This window comes from Natrix helvetica (genome assembly GCF_964273705.1).
Source record: "Natrix helvetica genome assembly, chromosome: 10".
NCBI lineage: Eukaryota > Metazoa > Chordata > Lepidosauria > Squamata > Natricidae > Natrix > Natrix helvetica.
In genome coordinates, this window is record NC_138561.1 from 13,468,444 (window position 1) to 13,486,584 (window position 18,141).

At 42.9% G+C, this 18,141-nt stretch overlaps 2 protein-coding genes across 3 annotated transcripts; both read left to right on the forward strand.

The window, feature by feature from the left end:
- Positions 1 to 2,938: 2,938 nt before the first annotated feature.
- LOC309397266 (C-signal-like) lies at positions 2,939 to 11,522 on the forward strand (the record flags this gene model as incomplete). 2 transcript variants are annotated; one of them, XM_081963127.1, is made up of 6 exons in its annotated part: positions 2,939 to 3,094; positions 5,211 to 5,262; positions 6,154 to 6,341; positions 7,157 to 7,315; positions 8,101 to 8,208; positions 11,414 to 11,522. In XM_081963127.1, 6 exons carry the CDS (start codon positions 2,939 to 2,941, stop codon positions 11,432 to 11,434), a joined length of 684 nt encoding a protein of 227 aa, XP_081819253.1. In that variant the 3' UTR covers positions 11,435 to 11,522. The 2 variants fall into 2 exon arrangements, with proteins under 2 accessions (XP_081819253.1, XP_081819252.1); XM_081963126.1 differs by lacking the exon at positions 11,414 to 11,522 and adding an exon at positions 9,811 to 9,989.
- LOC309397267 (C-signal-like) lies at positions 11,357 to 17,877 on the forward strand. Its single transcript, XM_081963128.1, has 6 exons — positions 11,357 to 11,537; positions 13,123 to 13,174; positions 14,941 to 15,128; positions 15,750 to 15,908; positions 16,258 to 16,365; positions 17,715 to 17,877. Exons 1-6 carry the CDS (start codon positions 11,382 to 11,384, stop codon positions 17,826 to 17,828), a joined length of 777 nt encoding a protein of 258 aa, XP_081819254.1. The 5' UTR covers positions 11,357 to 11,381; the 3' UTR covers positions 17,829 to 17,877.
- Positions 17,878 to 18,141: the final 264 nt, after the last annotated feature.

Below are 18,141 nucleotides of genomic sequence, written 5' to 3' on the forward strand. Positions count from 1 at the left end.
TCTTCCTCAAAGAGCTGGGGCTAAACCTCAGCACACTGAATTGCCTTGCGGTCAGATGGGCGTCAAATAAATGTGATAAAGAAAGCAATATAGACCTAGGGCAATGATGGTTAACTTTTTTGGAACCGAGTGCTGAAACTGGAATGCGCATGTGTGCCTGCGCACGCCGGAGCACCGGAGACCCAGAAGAGAGCAGGTAACTGCCATCTGCATGCACATTGGACCAGCTGCCTGCCGCAAATTGAGATTGGCCAATTTAACCCAAATCCTTCTGAATTAAATTCTTTTAATCTTACGAAATCCTTCTTTGTGGCAGCCCGAAATCACTGTGGAAGAGAGCACACCAGGCACAGCAATGGCTGTGCTGTCCAAGCTTTGTGAAGATGACAATGGGACCTTCCTGGATTGGTTGGGTTGCCAACTTCCGTGGTGATCCGTCTCACCATAATGTCATCAGCACTTAATTCCCTGAGAGGTGATGCAGCCTCCAATAAATCACTGCAGGCATGACACTTTCTGATCTGTCTCTATTCTTTCTGTCACAAACTTTCCAACTTCGGCATATCTTACTAAAACCTTTTGTAAAGAAAAAAAAATAAGGCAACTATGAAGGACCAGTGAAGAATCTATTGGATTTGAAGGTTGTAGCTACAAAAATCGCAAACAGCACGTGGAATTACTTCCATATTTTTTTCATGGTCTTCAGAATCCAATTGCTATCACAGTACAGAAAACAGAGTTGGTTTTCATAATTTTAGTAGAGCAGCTGTTTATTTTTCCTATGAATATTTAGGATATTCAAGCTAAGCACCAGCACTTTAAATTCCTTTATATTCTAGAGATGTTTATCTGATAATAGAAGCAAGCAAATTTAATACCTTCTTATTACTTGCTTATAGCCCTTAAGTTTCATTTCAGGTTTTGCCTTAGGACATTTTGCAGACGCATTTTTCGGATTACGTTTGTTCTTTATGAGTAGCATATAACATACAGATCTTTTGTGTTTAGGCAGGCATTGAGTAGGGAAGCAAATTAGTGCAATTACTGAATGCATTATAATACGTTGGAGTCAAGTCCATTTAAATACCTCATGTTCTTTTGGCTTGATCTCTTTTGAGCTCTGGGCCTCCGATGTTTGTTTGCTTATTTATTTGATTCATTTCATATTTTAATTTTGGCGCTTAGTCACTGAGCCATCACATCCCTGATTAGTATACACATAGTAAGATACAAATACCATCAAGGGAAACTCTTAACTCTGAGGTTTAGCCTTGCTTGGTAAAATTGTCTCAAAGTATTCTTTCAAATTATGTTCATTGTATTTTCTTTGCCTAGACATTTTTTCCATTATAATACAAGATTTCAGATATGTGTGTGAGGGTGGGTGGGAAAAGCTGGTTTATAAAACCCCAAATGAGTTTTGGGAATGCTTTAAACCTGTTGGAGACATATAAAGTGTGAAAAATATCTACAGTGTCTATTTGAATTGCGCTTTCCTGTAGATTATGCTTACCATTTTTAATAGGCGCTGGTTGTTTTTGACTGGTTTTGTTGTAATAGTTTTGATACTTGTTTGGGGTATTTTATTTGTGCCCGCTTCCCAGAGTCATGTATTTAAGATGTTGCTGGGGCCTGCCAGCGGCCAGTGGAGCTGGCAGAAGATTCGGACATTAGGGAGGTTGGAGAGGAACATGGGCCAGTCCTGGAGTCTGGGGAAGGCTCTGATGAGGGCTCTGTGTCAGAGCGAGAGAGGGGGACAGGACCGTCTTGAGAGTAATAGTTGCCACTATTTTACAAGATATCCATATGGTGTACCTATAATCTTCTGTCTGTGATTTTCTTTTTTTCCAGGAAGTGAAAGAGTTGGCTTGCAAACATCTGAATCTGTTGGTGTTGCAATTAAGTAAGTTTCAAGGACAAAGTTTCTCCTACAGGAATGCCCTGAGCATCCAGTTCACAGACATCCCTGGAATTAACAAAACCTGTAAGAGCTCTGGTTCTATTCGCTTTAAGTGGCTAGGTCAGCATACCTCTGCCCAAAAAGAAAATAATTTAACTTAGATGCCTTCACATATTCCACAATCTTTCTTTGGAGCTGTTGTGGCCCTCCAGCGGCCAGTGGAGCTGGCAGAAGATTCGGACACTGAGGTGGTTGGGGAGGAACATGGGCCAGTCCTGGAGTCTGGGGAAGGCTCTGATGAGGGCTCTGTGTCGGAGGCCAGAGCCGTATGGCAGTTAAGCTGGAGCCTGTTCCCAGTGTGCGCATGCGCAGAGTTGCCAGATGAAGGGAACAGCTAAAGAACAGGGGTCAACTTGGGAGTAAGGCCACAGGTGTACGATGAATGGCCTCTCACAGAGGAAATAAAAGAGGAGTGAAAGGGGAGGGGAGTTTGCAGGAGACAATTAGTTCGCTTAATTGGTTCGTGACTCTCGGAGACTCCTTAGAGTCTCCTCCAACTCTTTGAAGTCCGAGACTCCAAGTTTTGCAGGTATCAGCCTGGCAGCTCTCCAAGCCAGATAAGGTCCGTGACTGTAAATCCTCCCTTGAAAGACTTTGCTGGATGTGAATGAGCAGAATTCACAGTCAATTAATAAAAGGGTTTTTTGTCGGGACAAAGAGTTTACTTCATGCTCTTGGGAAACCTAGGTCAGAACAGATGTATAAATTACACACAAAGAAACAAATCAGTGCTAAATAAAAGTGTTAGCTTCCAACTGCTGGGGACAAGACCTCACCCTTTCCCAAGCCCTCCTGGCCATATTCCTACCAAATTGGCATCTTTGCATGAAATATGATTAGAATGTATCCCCAAAGTTTATTAAAAGTTCTAAAAGTGGGCGTTGCCTTTTGCTTATAATTGCCCTTTGTACAAGGGGAACAAGCATTTGAAGCAAATCTTCCAGAAGGTTGGAAGCAGAAGCTGCTGCTCCAGGAGAGATGGCAAAGTCAATGGATTTCTGCGTTTTCAGCGTTCTGGTGACAGGATCTGACCGGGGAATCGGCCTGGGTCTGGTGAAGAGGTTTCTGGAGCTGCCTTCTCCACCCAAATGGATCTTCGCTACAACTCTTGACCTTCAGGGAGAAGAAACCAAGGTAAGAATCACCTAATAGAGCAGGATGGTGGAGTGTAATGCTTAAGATGTTGAACCAAGGATGGGATGACCTAGGTCAGCAGTTGGCAACCTGCGGCTCTGGAGCCAAGTGTGGCTCTTTCATCCCTCTGCTGCTGCTCCACAATTGCTAGGGCTTTCAGTTAGGACAGGTAGAGGAAAAAGGACGCCGTACTAGGAGGAGAGACTATGGTGGGGGAACTGGACTTCCGGTCGGCTCCAGAATTGAACAGAGGGCTTCCGGTTAGGACCTTTGTGGCTCTTTGAGTTTTTAAGGTTGCTGACTCCCGACCTAGGTGCCCCTTCCCACTTGGCCACGAAGCTCCTAGGTGATTTGCAGCTTCTTGAGTATCTCTCAGCCCACAAGTCCCCCCCCCCCCCCACCCTCCACAGGGTTGCTGGGGGAGAAGAATTGTACGTCAAGTTGGGCTTCCAGGTGAAAGATGGGTGAAGATGAGATTCGGAAAGCTGAAGAGCAGTTGGTTTCACAGTTCACCGTAAAGCATGGTTTATTTTAGTTTGACTTTTTGCATAAAACACAACTAACTGAGTCCAAGCAATCTGCTAATTCCTGGGCCTCCAATGTTACAGCAGGGCAAGTTAAGGAAGTGTTTTTGAAGAAAAAGATAAACTGTTTATAAAATAATTTAAAGGATCCAAATACAATTGAGCAACAGCTGCAGATGTCCAGAGTAGAGTATGAAAATCTTAAATAGCAGAAGTTGGAGGAAAAAACAAAAAACAGAGGATGGAGAGAGACTTAGCAATGCTTTTTCCTATTTTTTTTTCTTATTTCTTGTTTATTTGGCCATTCCAATTTTTCTTTAAAATAATAATTTTTGCTTCAGCCTTTGTTCTAGTGTAAAGTTCATGTTATGCACCTATATGTATTATTTTCTCTTTTCTTTGTTTTTGCTTCTGCTGTGGCTTGTTTTGCCACAATAAATAAGTGTTTATACTAGTGTAATATAAAGACACACAACTTCACACCCCGGTGACCTCCTGATTGGATTACTATAACGTGCAGCACACGGGGCTGCCTTGAAGACCATCTACCTGTTACAACTGGTGCAAATATGTATTGATGTGTGAACTTCTGGATCTTCACAGTTTGCTGGTATTACCCAGCTCTCCATCAGCCACACCAACTTCCAGTTTCGTTGTGGCTGCCATTTAAGGAGCCGGCTATCATTTTTAAAGCTCTAATAAGTGGCTTTATTACAGGACTACCTCTCCCTGAAGGTATTTGCCTATCCTACCAGCTTGGGTAGGGTAAGTGCCCTCCAGATCTCTCCCTTTAAATGTCACCAGGCAGGATTTAGGAAGTTATACCAGTAACAGCACATGCTCTGTGGAACATTCTCTGCCCAAGATCCAGCCAGACCCTACCTGCCTAGCCTTCTGGTTGACCTTGAGTTAGCATGACCCTGGTCAATCTAGACATTGCTACGTGGAAAAGTATTTGTTTGGAGGCACTGGAAGTTTTGATGCTTTTATTGCCTCTTTATGTTTTTATTAAAGGGGGCTCAGTGACTAAGATGCTGAGCTTGTTGATCAGAAAGGTCGGCAGTTCGGTGGTTCGAATCCTTAGTGCCGCGGAACGGGGTGAGCTCCCGTTACTTGTCCCAGCTTCTGCCAAACTAGCAGTTCGAAAGCACATAAAAAATGCAAGTAGAAAAATAGGGACCTCCTTTGGTGGGTAGGTAACAGCGTTCCATGCGCATTCGGCATTTAGTCATGCCGGCCACATGACCACGGAGACGTCTTTGGACATCACTGGCTCTTCGGCTATGAAACGGAGATGAGCACTGCCCCCTAGAGTCGGGAATGACTAGCACATATGCGTGAGGGGAACCTTTACCTTTTATCTTTATGTTTTTATTGCTGTTTTGCGGACATGCCCAGAGTTCTGGTCTATAAGATGGATGGCCTTATCAGTCTTTCAAATAAATAAATATATTGGCATACCTTTTTTGTTTACTGTTCATTTTGATGTTGCCCTCTTTGGAACTGGATTCAATTCATTGCCCTGTAAAAATACATTTTAATTCTGAGATTTTTTTTTTTTAAAAAAACACCTTTTTCTTCCCCTTCTTCAGGAGGTAAAAGAGATGACATGCAGATATCCAAACTTGGTATTATTGCAACTAGGTAAGTTTCAAGAGCCAAAGGCAAGTTGGACAAATTTTGGCCTATAGTAATACTCAGAGATCCAGCTAAAAGCCATTGTTGGACTAACAGAGTCTGCAAGATCTCTAGTAAAGTTCGCTGTGATTTGTGTGGGTTTCACTAGTATGTTGCGTGACCTCCAATTATGTAGTTTCTGAATTAGCAGAATATGTTGCAGCTACTGGATCTGAATGATCACAGGATGACAGTAAAGAACTAATCCCTTAAAACAATGCTTGAAGACAATCCGTGTCACAGCTTGTCTCTGATTCCAGAAAGAACAAATCTCTTTATTATTTAACTTCAGCCTTGTCAGAGTATATTCATGAACTGGAATAGGGCATAGCAGCAAGGTCAGCCAACGGGAGCTGAAACACTTTTGGAGCCTGGGCGTGGCTTAGCTCTGTAGCTCTGAGTCTGTGCTAAGGACTGGTCCTCTGCTGGAACTGAAACCAATCTCTCTTCTCTACCACATTGGAAGAACCACTCTTGGTATTGTAGATATGTCTCATGTGTTATATTACATATAAAGAGAAGTTAATAAATCCTGCTGAATCAGTTACCTGTGTGTACTTTCTGGATTTGATTTCTGCAACAAACTCTGGAAAAGCCTCACTTTAAGTCTAATGTTTAGCAGCGGGCCAGATCGTTAGTGATCTTTAGCTACTTGTTTCAGGTGTTGATTTTTTTGCACTCATTGCTAATATTTTGACATATATATACAGTCAATACTTTCAACAGTTTGGGCCTGGAATCTGTTGTGGTGCCACTCAAAGGAGCTATTTAGTTGTATGGATCTTCTGAACTTCCATCAAATGTGTGATAAACAGTTTGAAGGGCATTTTGTACAGTCCATGTCTCATCATTCCTCAGATGTCACTATTCTTGAGAGCATCCAGGCAGTTTTAAAAGAAGTGGAAAAGTGTGTTGGAGACGGTGGGCTGACCCTCCTCATCAACAATGCGGGCCGTTGGTTTTTTGAAAATCTAGAAAATGAGAATGCCAAGGATATGCAGACTTTATATTCAATCAACACCATTGGACCACTGCAAATGAGTCAGGTTTGTTGATTCTTTAATTTTTTTGGAAATCACATTTGAGCAAAGTCCCTTATATTACAGGGATGCTCAACCTTGGCAACTTTAAGATTTATGGACTTCAACTGCCAGCATGGCTGGCTGGGGAATTCCTGGAGTTGAAGTCCATAAGTCTTAAAGCTGCCAAGGCTAATATATTAGTTGACACAAAACTAAAAAAAAACCTCAATATAAATAAAGAAGAATGATAATGCTCAAAATGAGTAGACATTGTAGAGTGATTTTGAAGCAGGTGGAAGATCCTTGAGCTACCTGCTTGGGGTATCTTAGTCGGAATAATGTCTTCTAGGCTACTGTGACCTTTGTGGTTAGAATCACCCATAATCCTTCAGAGTTAAACACACCTTGACACAATCCTTAGATATATCAAGGCAAGGACATATGAGATTGTTCAGATCCTTGAACTCTGGGGACATAGATACAGTTCTACGTAAGATAAGCTCCATCAGGAATAGGCTTCTTCTTCTTCTTCCTCCTCCTCCTCTTCTTCTTGTTCTCCTCCTCCTCCTCCTCCTCCTCCTCCTCCTCCTCCTCCTCCTCCTCCTCCTCTTCTTCTTCTTCTTCTTCTTCTTCTTCTTCTTTTTCTTTTTCTTCTTCCTCCTCTTTAATTGATCTACTTGAGTATGGTCAGTCAGGAGCTGGATGACTGTGGGAGGATTCCCTTGGAGAACAGCTTGAGAGAAGTCCCTCTAGATATCTGATGCCAGCATTTGATGCACAGTTTGTTTTCCCAGACCTAACTTCAACCTCTCCACTCTTTTCCTCTTCCTCCCTGCAAGGCCTTTCTACCCCTGTTGAAGAAGGCAGCCCGGAATAGTCCAAGGCAAGGGCTGAACACCAGCAAGGCAGCTATTATCAATATTTCCAGTTCCCTTGGCTCAATGGAGGTTATGCTTATTTGGGAGAAAGTACAAATAGCTTCGTACCGTTGCAGTAAGGTACTGTACCTAATGTGATTTCTATCTGGATTTTCCTGCACATCATTGGAACTTCCGTTTTCAGTCATTGCTGGGTCTGTCCCTACATGCTTGTCACTTAAAAGAGTAATTTATTAGTGACTGTTGTGATTTGGAATGGTTTGGAAAGACAAGAAAATAGGGGCCTTTTATGAACCTATACTCCCTTAATTTGTGGTAGAGTCAGGGTGATTGAATGAAGCTGAGCATTTACTGGCCTGATGCCCTTCCTGACGTCACATGGAGTTCACAGCAAATATTTTTTTCTTTGCACCGTAGGAGAGAAACATCTGCTGCTACCTAGGATTGAACTCTTAACCTTCCATGTGGGAGGCAAACATCCTCACCACTCGGCCATCATGCCGCTCAATACAATATAATCAATTAGATGCCTATTTCTTTGCTAGCCAGAACCATCCATATGGTGGGCTTCCTTCTCCCCTCTCCTCCTTTCTGTGATAACAGAACTGTTTAATAGTCTAGTTGTGGTGTGTTGCCTCCTCCTTTCCAGCCCTGGAGGAAAACAGTGTAGCCCAATATAATCAAATTATTTGTCTTCTCTTTCATCTGCATTTCGTACTCCAAAGCATGCATTTTCTTTATATCTATAGAGATACTCAGTCATCCAGGTCTTGGCTGTCCCAAAGGTGTTTTATTTTCAAGAGGCAACTGGACTTTCTGGGGTTTTTTTTGAAGACGTTTCGCTTCTCACCCAAGAAGCTTCTTTCCTTATAGTTCTTTTTTCTTTTTCCTTTTTGCTTATGCAGGCTGCTTTAAACATGCTCACCAAATGCCAGTCACTTGAGTATTCAAAGAGTGGGATTCTGACGGTAGCTATCCATCCTGGCTTGGTAAATACAACTCACAACCCCTACGTAAGTCTTTTAATCTTGGAAAAAGAAATAATGCATTTATCCATGGACCCTGTGTGAAGGTTCCAAGAGTTGCCCTAATTAATTTACGAGCCCGGAGACGAAGTTCAAAATAAAACCATTCGTTTATTAGGACTAACATCTTGGCATGGACCTCTGTGTAGCTGAAACTAAATCACACTTAATGGCGTCTGACCTTTACCCCTGTGACCCTCCCCTCTGGCTGAAGTCATCAATCACATTCTCCAACAGGACGTTATGGCAGGGTTCTGGACATGCGCATTCACATCCCAGTACAGAAATATGAGACTTTTACTCTGGCCAAAAGTTTCCCCCCTGGTTGTATGTGCATATACTCTGGGTGAATAATTTAAATTCTATGCCCTGTAGTAATTTTTAATGAAATATTACAAATGCAAAAATAAAAAAGTCATACAAACTTTTAAAAAAATGATATAGAGGTGCAGAAAAGAGAAGAGAAAGTAGAAAAAGAAGAAAAAACCAAATATATATTAAAGAAAAAAACCCATTTCTATTTTGCTTAGGATCTAAGGTGGGTTTCACATGTTCTACTGTCTGACAGATTTCTAAAAGATGGTTTATTGAAAATTGGGAAAAGATGATTTGCCAACTTGAAAAAGTCTGTTTTGGAAAACATCTTGGCATGCAGTGTGCTGAACATTCATGTGCTAACACAAGTCATACGAGTTTGCTTAAAGTATTAAAAACAGATCCTTTGGCTTGCAAAGTATGCTTCCCTTGGTTTTGTTTAATTTATTCTATGAACTCAAATTTAAGGATTTATGGAATACATTGGCCCATCACTTGATCACAGAGGCTACTGTTCTGACCTAGGCTTCCTCAGCAGCACAAAGTCAAGTCCTCGTCCTGATAAACCCCTTTTATTTAATTTACAGTGAGTTCCTCTCCAGCAAAGTCTTTCCTCTCCCACAGTCTTTCAAGATAGTTCACAATTACCGATCTTTATCATGCTTGGAGAGTGGCCAATATCTTTCAGATGCCTCAATACTTGGCAAGAATGCAGGACTGAACTAATTGTCTCCTGCAAACTCCACCACTTTCGCTCCTCTTTTATTCCCTGGGGGGGGGGCATTCACTGTCCAACTGTGGCCTTACTCTCAAGTCGACCCTTGTTCCTTAGCTGTTCCCTTCGTCTGGCCACTCTGCGCATGCGCACACTGGGAACAGGCTCCAGCTGTTCATCTGCCTCACTGATGTCTGACTCCGAAGGAGGCTGATAACTGGCATATGGCTCTGGCCCCATCTCTGCCTCTGACACAGAGCCCTCATCAGAGCCTTCCCCAGACTCCAGGACTGGCCCATGTTCCTCCCCAACCTCCTCACTGTCTGAATCAGCTGCCAGCTCCACTGGCCACTGGTGGGCCACAACAGCTGCATTCATATAACTTTGTAATGTAATCAATCAACCTTTGATTGACCAGTTTCATACAAATCATTCTCTATATTAGAGTTGAACATTTATGTTCAAGAAGTCCAACTAGATTCTGGTGCTCTGCTTAAGTGAGAATTCTGTGCTGGGCAGGATTGATTCTTTAAACCTTATGAGATCCTTCTTTGTGACAGCCGGAGATCACTGTGGAAGAGAGCACACAAGGCATCGTGACTGTCCTATCCATGCTTTCCGAGAAGGATAACGGGACCTTTCTGGATTGGATGGGCCGTTGTGTTCCCTGGTGATCCATCACTCTCACCCTTATGCCATTGGTTCATAATACGCTGAGAGGTGATGGTCCCTTCAATAAACTGCTTTCTGTCATCGAATTCCTGGTCTTGTTCTTTCTTTTCTTGCACAAAATTTCAAACATCTGCATATACAGCGGTACCTTGGTACTCATCGGTAATTGGTTTGGGGTGTGTGTGAAATGAGTATCAGAAATGATGAATATCAAACATTTTTCAGGAATAATGTAGAGAATCACATGGCAGCTGACACTGACCAGTTCTAATTTGTGTGTTGAGTACCAAACAAACAATGATTACCAGGGCAAAATTTTCACATCCTGTCAAAATGCATTGGGTACCAATATCGATGAGTTGAGTACCAAGGAACCGCGTATATTATTTAAAAGATTTTGTAAAGAAAAAAAGTAAGAGCACCTAACAAAATAAAATACAACGTAGGTAAAAGTAAGGTTTTACACTTAGGTTAAAACAACCCAACTGTATAGGTATATAGACCATGTTGAAACTTGCCTTAATGCCAGTAACTGCAACATGGATCTTGGACAATCTTAAATATTAGCCAACAGTGTGAGGCAGCAGCCAAAAAAGGCAATGCAAGTAGAAAAATAGAGACAGCCTTTGGTGGAAAGCAGTGGTGGGTTGCAGGCAGTATTCCCCAGTACAGTGCCTGCCGGGAGCACCGGGTACCGTTCCAGTATGGTGCTTCGGAGGGCCCACTTGCCCGCCTGCCCTCCATACCTGTATTTGAGCTCTTCGGCACTTATGCACATGGCGCGTACGAGCAGCTGGAGCATCGCGGAGGCGTCGCAGGAGATAAGGACGCATGTGTGTGCTGCATGCATGTGTGCGCGCTGTGCATGTTCATGTGATGGATGCCAGGCCCCGTTGCACTGTACCGGTTGCAACGCGATCTGTAACCCACCACTGGCGGGAAGGTAACAGTGTTCTGTGTGTCCTCGGTGTTTAGTCATGCTGGCCACATGACCACAGAGACGTCTTTGGACAGCGCTGGCTCTTCAGCTTTGAAACGGAGATGAGCACCGCCCCCTAGAACGACTAGCACATATGTGCGAGGAGAAGCTTTACCTCATATCAGAGGTGGATTGCTCCTGGTTCAACCCAGTTCGGGCAAACCAGTAGTAGCGGCAGGGGAAAGCTCCGCCCACCCACTCAGATGCTTCTGCGCGCATGCACCCATGAGCAAACCAGTAGTAAAAAAAATTGGAAACCCACTACTGCCTTATATTTCCCATCCTCCCATCCTCCCTTATAGCACCGCACCCTCAAACCAAGCAAGCAATGTTTCCTTCCACAATATTTAAGTGAAGCTTATTAGAAGATATATTCATGGGTGTGGCATATTAGTCTTAATACCGCCACCTCTGATGAGGTTACACATTTGAACTAAACCTTCAAACATGTTGGAAGCTGAAGCTGCAGGTCCTGAAGGGATGGCAAAGGCAGCTGGCTTTTCTGTTTTCAGCGTTCTGGTGACAGGATCTGACCGGGGAATTGGCCTGGGTCTGGTGAAGAGATTTCTGGAGCTGCCTTCTCCACCCAAATGGGTCTTTGCTACATCTCTTGATCTGCAGGGAGAGGAATCTAAGGTAAGAATTGGTTAGCATAGGATGGCTTGGGAATAGTGATTAAGAAGTTAAACTAAGGCTGAACGGAGACTGAAAGTCAAGCTTGCATTTTGAACTCGCCAGGAATACGTATTGTGAGTTGCATTCATACATATATGCCCTAATTATAATTTTCCCCTTTGCTTCAAGGAATGCTAAGCAAAACAGAGATTGAGTTTCATCCTTTTTAAGTAGTATGCAGGTCACCTTTTCTTGTTTCCCTTAAATTCTGTTCCCTAACAGAAGACATTTAATTTCCTTACATTCTCTTTGCTTTAGTTATATTATGTATTGACTTATTTTTAACACTATAATTACTGTGTTAGTTTTTTTCTTTAACATAACAGTCTTTTTTTATTACATTCAACAACAGAATTAAAAAGCAATGCTATTCAGACAGAAATATAACCAACAGAGGAAAATAGAAAGCAAAATTAAGGCATAAAGCATGAAGTGAGATGGTTTTAAAAATATACTTAAAATGTAATTCACATTAATGTGATTCCTGACACCTCACTGATTTTGTATCCTCACAAGCCACTCTCACTTCCATGCCATAAATACTCTGCTTCATGCATTTTATTTCAGCAAACAAAATGTAAGTAGATTTACCATATTTTTCAGAGTATAAGACACACCAGAGTATAAGATGCACAAAGGTTTTGAAGAGGCATTTTTTTTAAAAAAAGTAGGTAGGTAGATAGAGAAAAGAGAGGGAGAGAAAGAGAGAAATACAGTAGGTAGGTAGGAAGAGAGAGAGAGTAGGTTGGTAGGAAAATAGATAAAGGGATAGAGAGAGAGAAATAGAGAGAGAGAGAGAAATACAGTAGATAGGTAGGGAGAGAGAGAGTAGGTAGGTTGATAGATAGAGGGATATAGAGAGAGAAATAGAGAGAGAGAAATACAGTAGATAGAAGGAGAGAGAGAGAGTAAGTAGGTAGATAGAGGGATAGAGAGAGAGAGAGAGTAGATAGGTAGGTAGATGTTTCCAGGTGTATTTATCCCTGTGCTGGAGAAGGAAATCGCTGACAATCTGCAGCACCTAAGACTTTGTTTCTGCTGGCACGGCACTTGATCAATGTAATTCTCATCAATCAGTTAAGAGCTTTCCAAAAGGGGGAAAAAAGATTTTGCACTCTACAAACCTCCCCAAAACGGCCTGTTTTTCATGAAAACGGGGTCGTTTTTTGTCAAAGCCCTATGGAGGCTTATAGAGTGCTGATGGGGGCTCGGAGGGCAAAAAATGGCCCATGTTTTGCTCATTTCTGCCTTCCCCAACCCCCAGGAGCTCTCTGAAAGCCTCCATAAGGGTATGCATGGCCATTTTGGTGAAGGGGCAGAGCTTCAGGAGGCAAAAAATGCTGTCTTTGATGTATAAGACGCACCCAGATTTTCAGTCTCTTTTTTGAGGAAAAAAGATGTGTCTTATACTCTGAAAAATACAGTATTTGTTTCCTAATAAGGAGTTGCTTTGAGCTAATTGGCCAGATTAATACTGGCCACTATTTCACAAGATATCCATATGGTGTACCTATAATCTTCTGTCTGTGATCTTCTTTTTCTCCAGGAAGTGAGAGAGTTGGCTTGCAAACATCCAAATCTGGTGGTGTTGCAATTAGGTATGTTTCAAGGACAAAGTTTGTACTACAGGAATGCCCTGAACATACAGTTCACAGACATCCCTGGAACTAACAAAACCTGCAATAGTTCTGGTTCTATTGGCTTTGTGGCTGGCTCAGTATATTTTGTGGCACGCCAGCTGTCAACGGAGCTGTTGGTAGACTCAGATAGTGAAGAGGTTGGGGAGGAACATGGACCAGTCCTGGATTCTGGGGAAAACTCTGTGTCGGAGATGGGGCTAGGGCCGTCTGAAAGTTATCAGTTGCCTTCAGAGTCAGAGATCAGTGGGGCAGAAGAACAGCTGGAGCCTGTTCCCAATGTGCGCATGAGCAGAGCTGCCAAGAGAAGGGAACAGCTAAGGAACAAGGCTGACTCTGGAGTAAAGCCACAGGGAATAAAGAGTAGCAAAAGGGGAGTGGAGTTTGCAGGAGACAATTAGTTCAATTCATTAGGGTGAAGATCTGTTCCTGACTTCTTGCCAAGTATCGTCTGCTACAGAGTGGCGTTTGGAAGATATTGGCCTGGCAACTCTCCAAGCCTGATAAAGGTCTGTAGTGGTAAAATCTCATGAAAGACTGTTGGCCGGGACTTTGCTGGAAAGGAATTCCCTTTAACCTAATTAAAAGAGGTTTTAGCAGGACGAGGAGTCAGCTTCATGCTCAAGGGAAGCCTAGATCAGAACAGTACAAACCTCTTTCCCCAAAAAGAAAATAATTTAACTTAGATGCCTTCCATGTGTTAGACAAGCTTTTCCTAAAGCACACCTTGAATAAGTAGATTCCATGGTAAGCTATGGGAAGTTCCAAGGAGATCCGTTTGAAGAAAGACCGTGTGCTTTTAGTACAGCAACTGTTGAAGATTTTGCACATATAATCTTTGGTTGGAAATTATATTCTACAGAAAGAACTGCTCACATAGATCCTTATTTAAAAAACATTGAGACACCCTTACTTCTTACCTCCTGCAGGAAACGCATCTGAGGCATATCAGTAGCAAGACTGCAATTTTTATAATCAAGTTTATAATCAAAGTTTATAATCAATTTGATCATAGTCCATTTTGAAGGAAATAGACTACATTACATAAAAGAGATGGGGGTGAACTGTGGGGGATAACCATTTATTATAAATATGCTCTACTGTTCGCTCTGTATTGGCCTTATGGATTTTTAATATGGTCACATTACTAATCCTGCGAGTCCCTTGGACTGCAAGACGATCAAACTAGTTAGTCCTAGAGGAGATCAACCCTGGCTGCTCTTTAGAAGGCCAGATCCTGAAGAGGAAGCTCAAAGACTTTGGCCACCTAATGAGAAGGAAGGACTCTCTGGAGAAGAGCCTCATGCTGGGAACGATTGAGGGCAAAAGAAGAAGGGGACGGCAGAGAATGAGGTGGCTGGATGGAGTCACTGAAGCAGTAGGCGTGAGATTAAATGGACTTCAGAGGATGGTAGAGAACAGGAAGGCCTGGAGGAACGTTGTCCATGGACTGGCGATGGGTCAGACACGGCTTCGCAACTAACAACAACAATTACTAATCAATACATTTTATTGGTGGTGGTGATGCCATCCACTGTGGTTTCTTTTAAGTTTCAGTTGTGTGGTGTATGACACCCCCCCCCCCCAGTTAAAAACAGGAAAATTCTATTCTCTATTCTGCTATTCCATAAGGTGGTTAGCTACAAGAATAGGCATATAGGAAACTCTTCCCTTGCCATTCTAAAAGGCTATGTTTCTGAAATTTAAATAAAATTGCTTTTCCTTAGATGTCACTAATCTTGAAAGCATCCAGTCAGCTCTGAAAGAAGTGGAAAAATGTGTTGGAGAAGGGGGGATGAGCATCCTGTTCAACAACGCAGGCATTTCATCTTCCAATGTTCTGGAAACAGAAAATGCCAAGGATATGATGAGAGTTTACGCTGTCAATGCGATTGGCCCACTGCAAATGAGTCAGGTTTGTTTACGAGGAAGCGAAGCAAAGAGAATGGGTATGTTGTTGAAGACTGAACAGCCAAATTCGGTGCAGCTAGAATGCAAGGAAATATAGTAATGGTGGAAACAAAGAAGTAGACGTTGTAGATTGATTTGGGAGAAGGTTGGGACATTGGTGGCACAGCTCCCTTATAGGGAAGAAAACACCTCCCAGACCGCTTCATAGTGCTTTAGAGCCCTCTAACTGGTTTATAGGGTCAGCATGTCACCCACAACAATCTTGAGTCCTCATTTTACCAACCTCGGAAGGATGGAAGGCTGAGTCCACCTTGAGCTCCATCAGGATCGAACTCCTGGCAGTGGGCAGAGTTAGTCTGCAATACTGCATTGTAACCACTGTACCACCATGGCTCCTAGATCTTCCTTATCCATCACTCAGGCACTGCATCGACTGGAGGCATTGACCCATCTTTAAGGGTAGCCCACCGAAGGGCATTAGAGTAGTTTTCCCAGGTGGGGTTAGGTCTAGATGACTCTATGAGGGTCCCCTTGCAAAAGATGACAGGAGACCTTTCCCTGTTATTGCACAGTTCTTTTTCTAGGCTTCACTGTAGCTCCTCCTCTTTTTTCTTCTCTCTACAAGGCATTTCTGCCCCTTCTGAAGAGGGCAGCCCGGAGGAGTCCGTGCCAAGGGCTGAGCAGCAGCAAGGCAGCCATTATTAACATGTCCAGCATTGCCGGATCGATTGAGAATGCGTTTCTTTTGAAAAACCTGAAGATAATTGCATATCCTTGCAGTAAGGTACCTTTAGAAACATCTTGAGGCTGCTTCTCCTCCTCCTCCTCCTCCTCCTCCCTCTGGTAAGCGGGAAAATCCGACATTAGAAATTACATTTGGTTCGGACATTTTCCCCCTATAAATAAATACCTGGGCAACACCGAGTTGTCAACTAGTATACAGATACCTTTGATAACCAGAATGATGCATATGGCTGGCTTCCTTCCCTTAGTGTTCTCAAGGAGTTGTTTAGTCCAGTTCTAGTGTGCCTCTTAGGCCTTTTGTAACCCCAATACCCTGTGTTCTTCCTCCTTTCCTTCCTTTTTCTCTTCAGGGCTTTCTTATCTAATTGTTCTGTTTTTCAACCCTGCAGGTTGCTTTAAACATGCTCACCAAGTGCCAGGCTCTTGAATATTCGGCCGATGGGATTATGAGCATCGCCATCCATCCTGGCGTAGTTAAAACTGCTCACAACCCACTTGTAAGTTTTTTTTAATGTGGGAAGAGCCATCAAATGTCTTATGGTCATGCTCAAATGAGTCTCTAAACGTTTTTGTATTTTATTGAATATGCTGTGCAAACAGAGGTATGTTGAATACTTCTGCAAAAGTTATGCTATAGATCAGTGGTTCTCAATCTTTTCTTCACCTTATCTTTTGAGCCACGGTGGCGCAGTGACCCAGGCCTGCCACGCCCCTGAACCGGTTCCCTGACCGCCACTGGGCCGCCGCCATTTTAGTTTTTAGTGACTGTGCATGCGCAGTTCACTGTAAATTGTTTTGTGCATGCACAAAGAACAATTTACATTGAGCAGCGCGAGCAGCGGGCAGGTTGCGTTCAGGTTGCGAACTGGTAGTAAAACTGGCATCAGCCCACCCCTGCTACCAGTTCTCTAGTACTGGTCAGAACCTGCTGAATACCACCTCTGAAGCAACTTCATTGACTCAGTATCTGTACTTGCAAGGACAGCTCACCCATCGTTCACATAATTTATTCAAATAGTTCAAATTCAGTCATTACAGATAGTCCTCAATTGTACAATTTGGACAATTTATACTGCTAAACAAAGCAGATCTTAAGAAATCATTGCAGTTGTTAAGTAAAATCATGTGGTTGTTAAGCAAATCCAGTGTCCCCCACCCCACCCCACCCCATCGACTCTGCTTGTCAGAAGCTGGATGGGAAGGTTGCAAATAGGAATCCCATTATCCTGAGAAATTGCAACGGTTGGAAATACATGCTGATTACCTGAATTTTGACCATGTAACTGCGATGGTCATAAGTGTCAGGATTGAGTTACTTTTTTCATTGCCGTTGTAACTTTGAACAGCTGCTAGTTTGAGGACTAACTGTACATGATGTATTGGATCATCACCTGATCATTGGTGTGGACTATTTTGTTTGTATAACTTTATAAGCTAAAATGACAATTAGCATCTTCTTTTAACGATCCCATAACCCCTTGAGGGGTGGAGTCCAGAAAATTGAATGTAGCTAGGAGAGTATTTACTGGCCGGATGCCACTCCTGTTGCCAATGCGGAGTTTTGTTCAGCAGATATATTTTCATTGTGCCCAGAGAGAGAAATATCTGCCTCTACCTAGGATTGACCTCATAACCTCCTGTGTGAGGTGAGACCTCCACCTCTAGGCCACTGTGCCACCCCATAAGCTAAAATGATTATGGCCTGTATAATGCAAATGCATCTCTATTAGGGTTGACAGTTTATACTCAAGAGGCCCAACTGCATTCTGCTGATGGGCTTAGGTGAAGAATCTGGTCTGGGCAGGACTTATTCTTATAAACCTTATGAGATTTTTTTTCGTGGCAGCCGGGAATGAGCGTGGAAGAGAGTACGCAAGGCATCATGGCAGTGCTATCCACGCTTTCCGAGAAGGACAACGGGACCTTTCTGGATTGGTTGGGTCATCGCATTCCCTGGTGATCCACCAGTCTTCCCTTGATGTCGTTGGCGCATAATGCACTAAGAGGCGATGGCGCTTTAATAAACAACTTCCTCTCAGGAAAATCCTGGTGTTGTTGTTTTCTTGTTTCACAAGATCTCAAACATTTGCACGTATTGTTAAACACATTTTGTAAAGAAAAAAGTAATGGTACTACCATATTTTTCGGACTATAAGACACACTTTTTTGTCTCCCAAAAGGGGGTGAAAATGTCTCTGCATCTTATAGAACAAATATTCCTGAATCCTCGCCCACCCGTTGGCCATTTTTTGGCCTCTGCACGTCCCTTTTCT

Bases quoted from the DNA above. Each gene is read 5' to 3' on its own strand.
- LOC309397267 (XM_081963128.1), top strand. From the start codon at position 11,382: ATGGCAAAGGCAGCTGGCTTTTCTGTTTTCAGCGTTCTGGTGACAGGA. The intron at 11,538-13,122 runs GTAAGAATTGGT...CTTTTTCTCCAG, and splicing joins TGCAGGGAGAGGAATCTAAG to GAAGTGAGAGAGTTGGCTTG. The intron at 16,366-17,714 runs GTAAGTTTTTTT...TTTTCGTGGCAG, and splicing joins AAACTGCTCACAACCCACTT to CCGGGAATGAGCGTGGAAGA.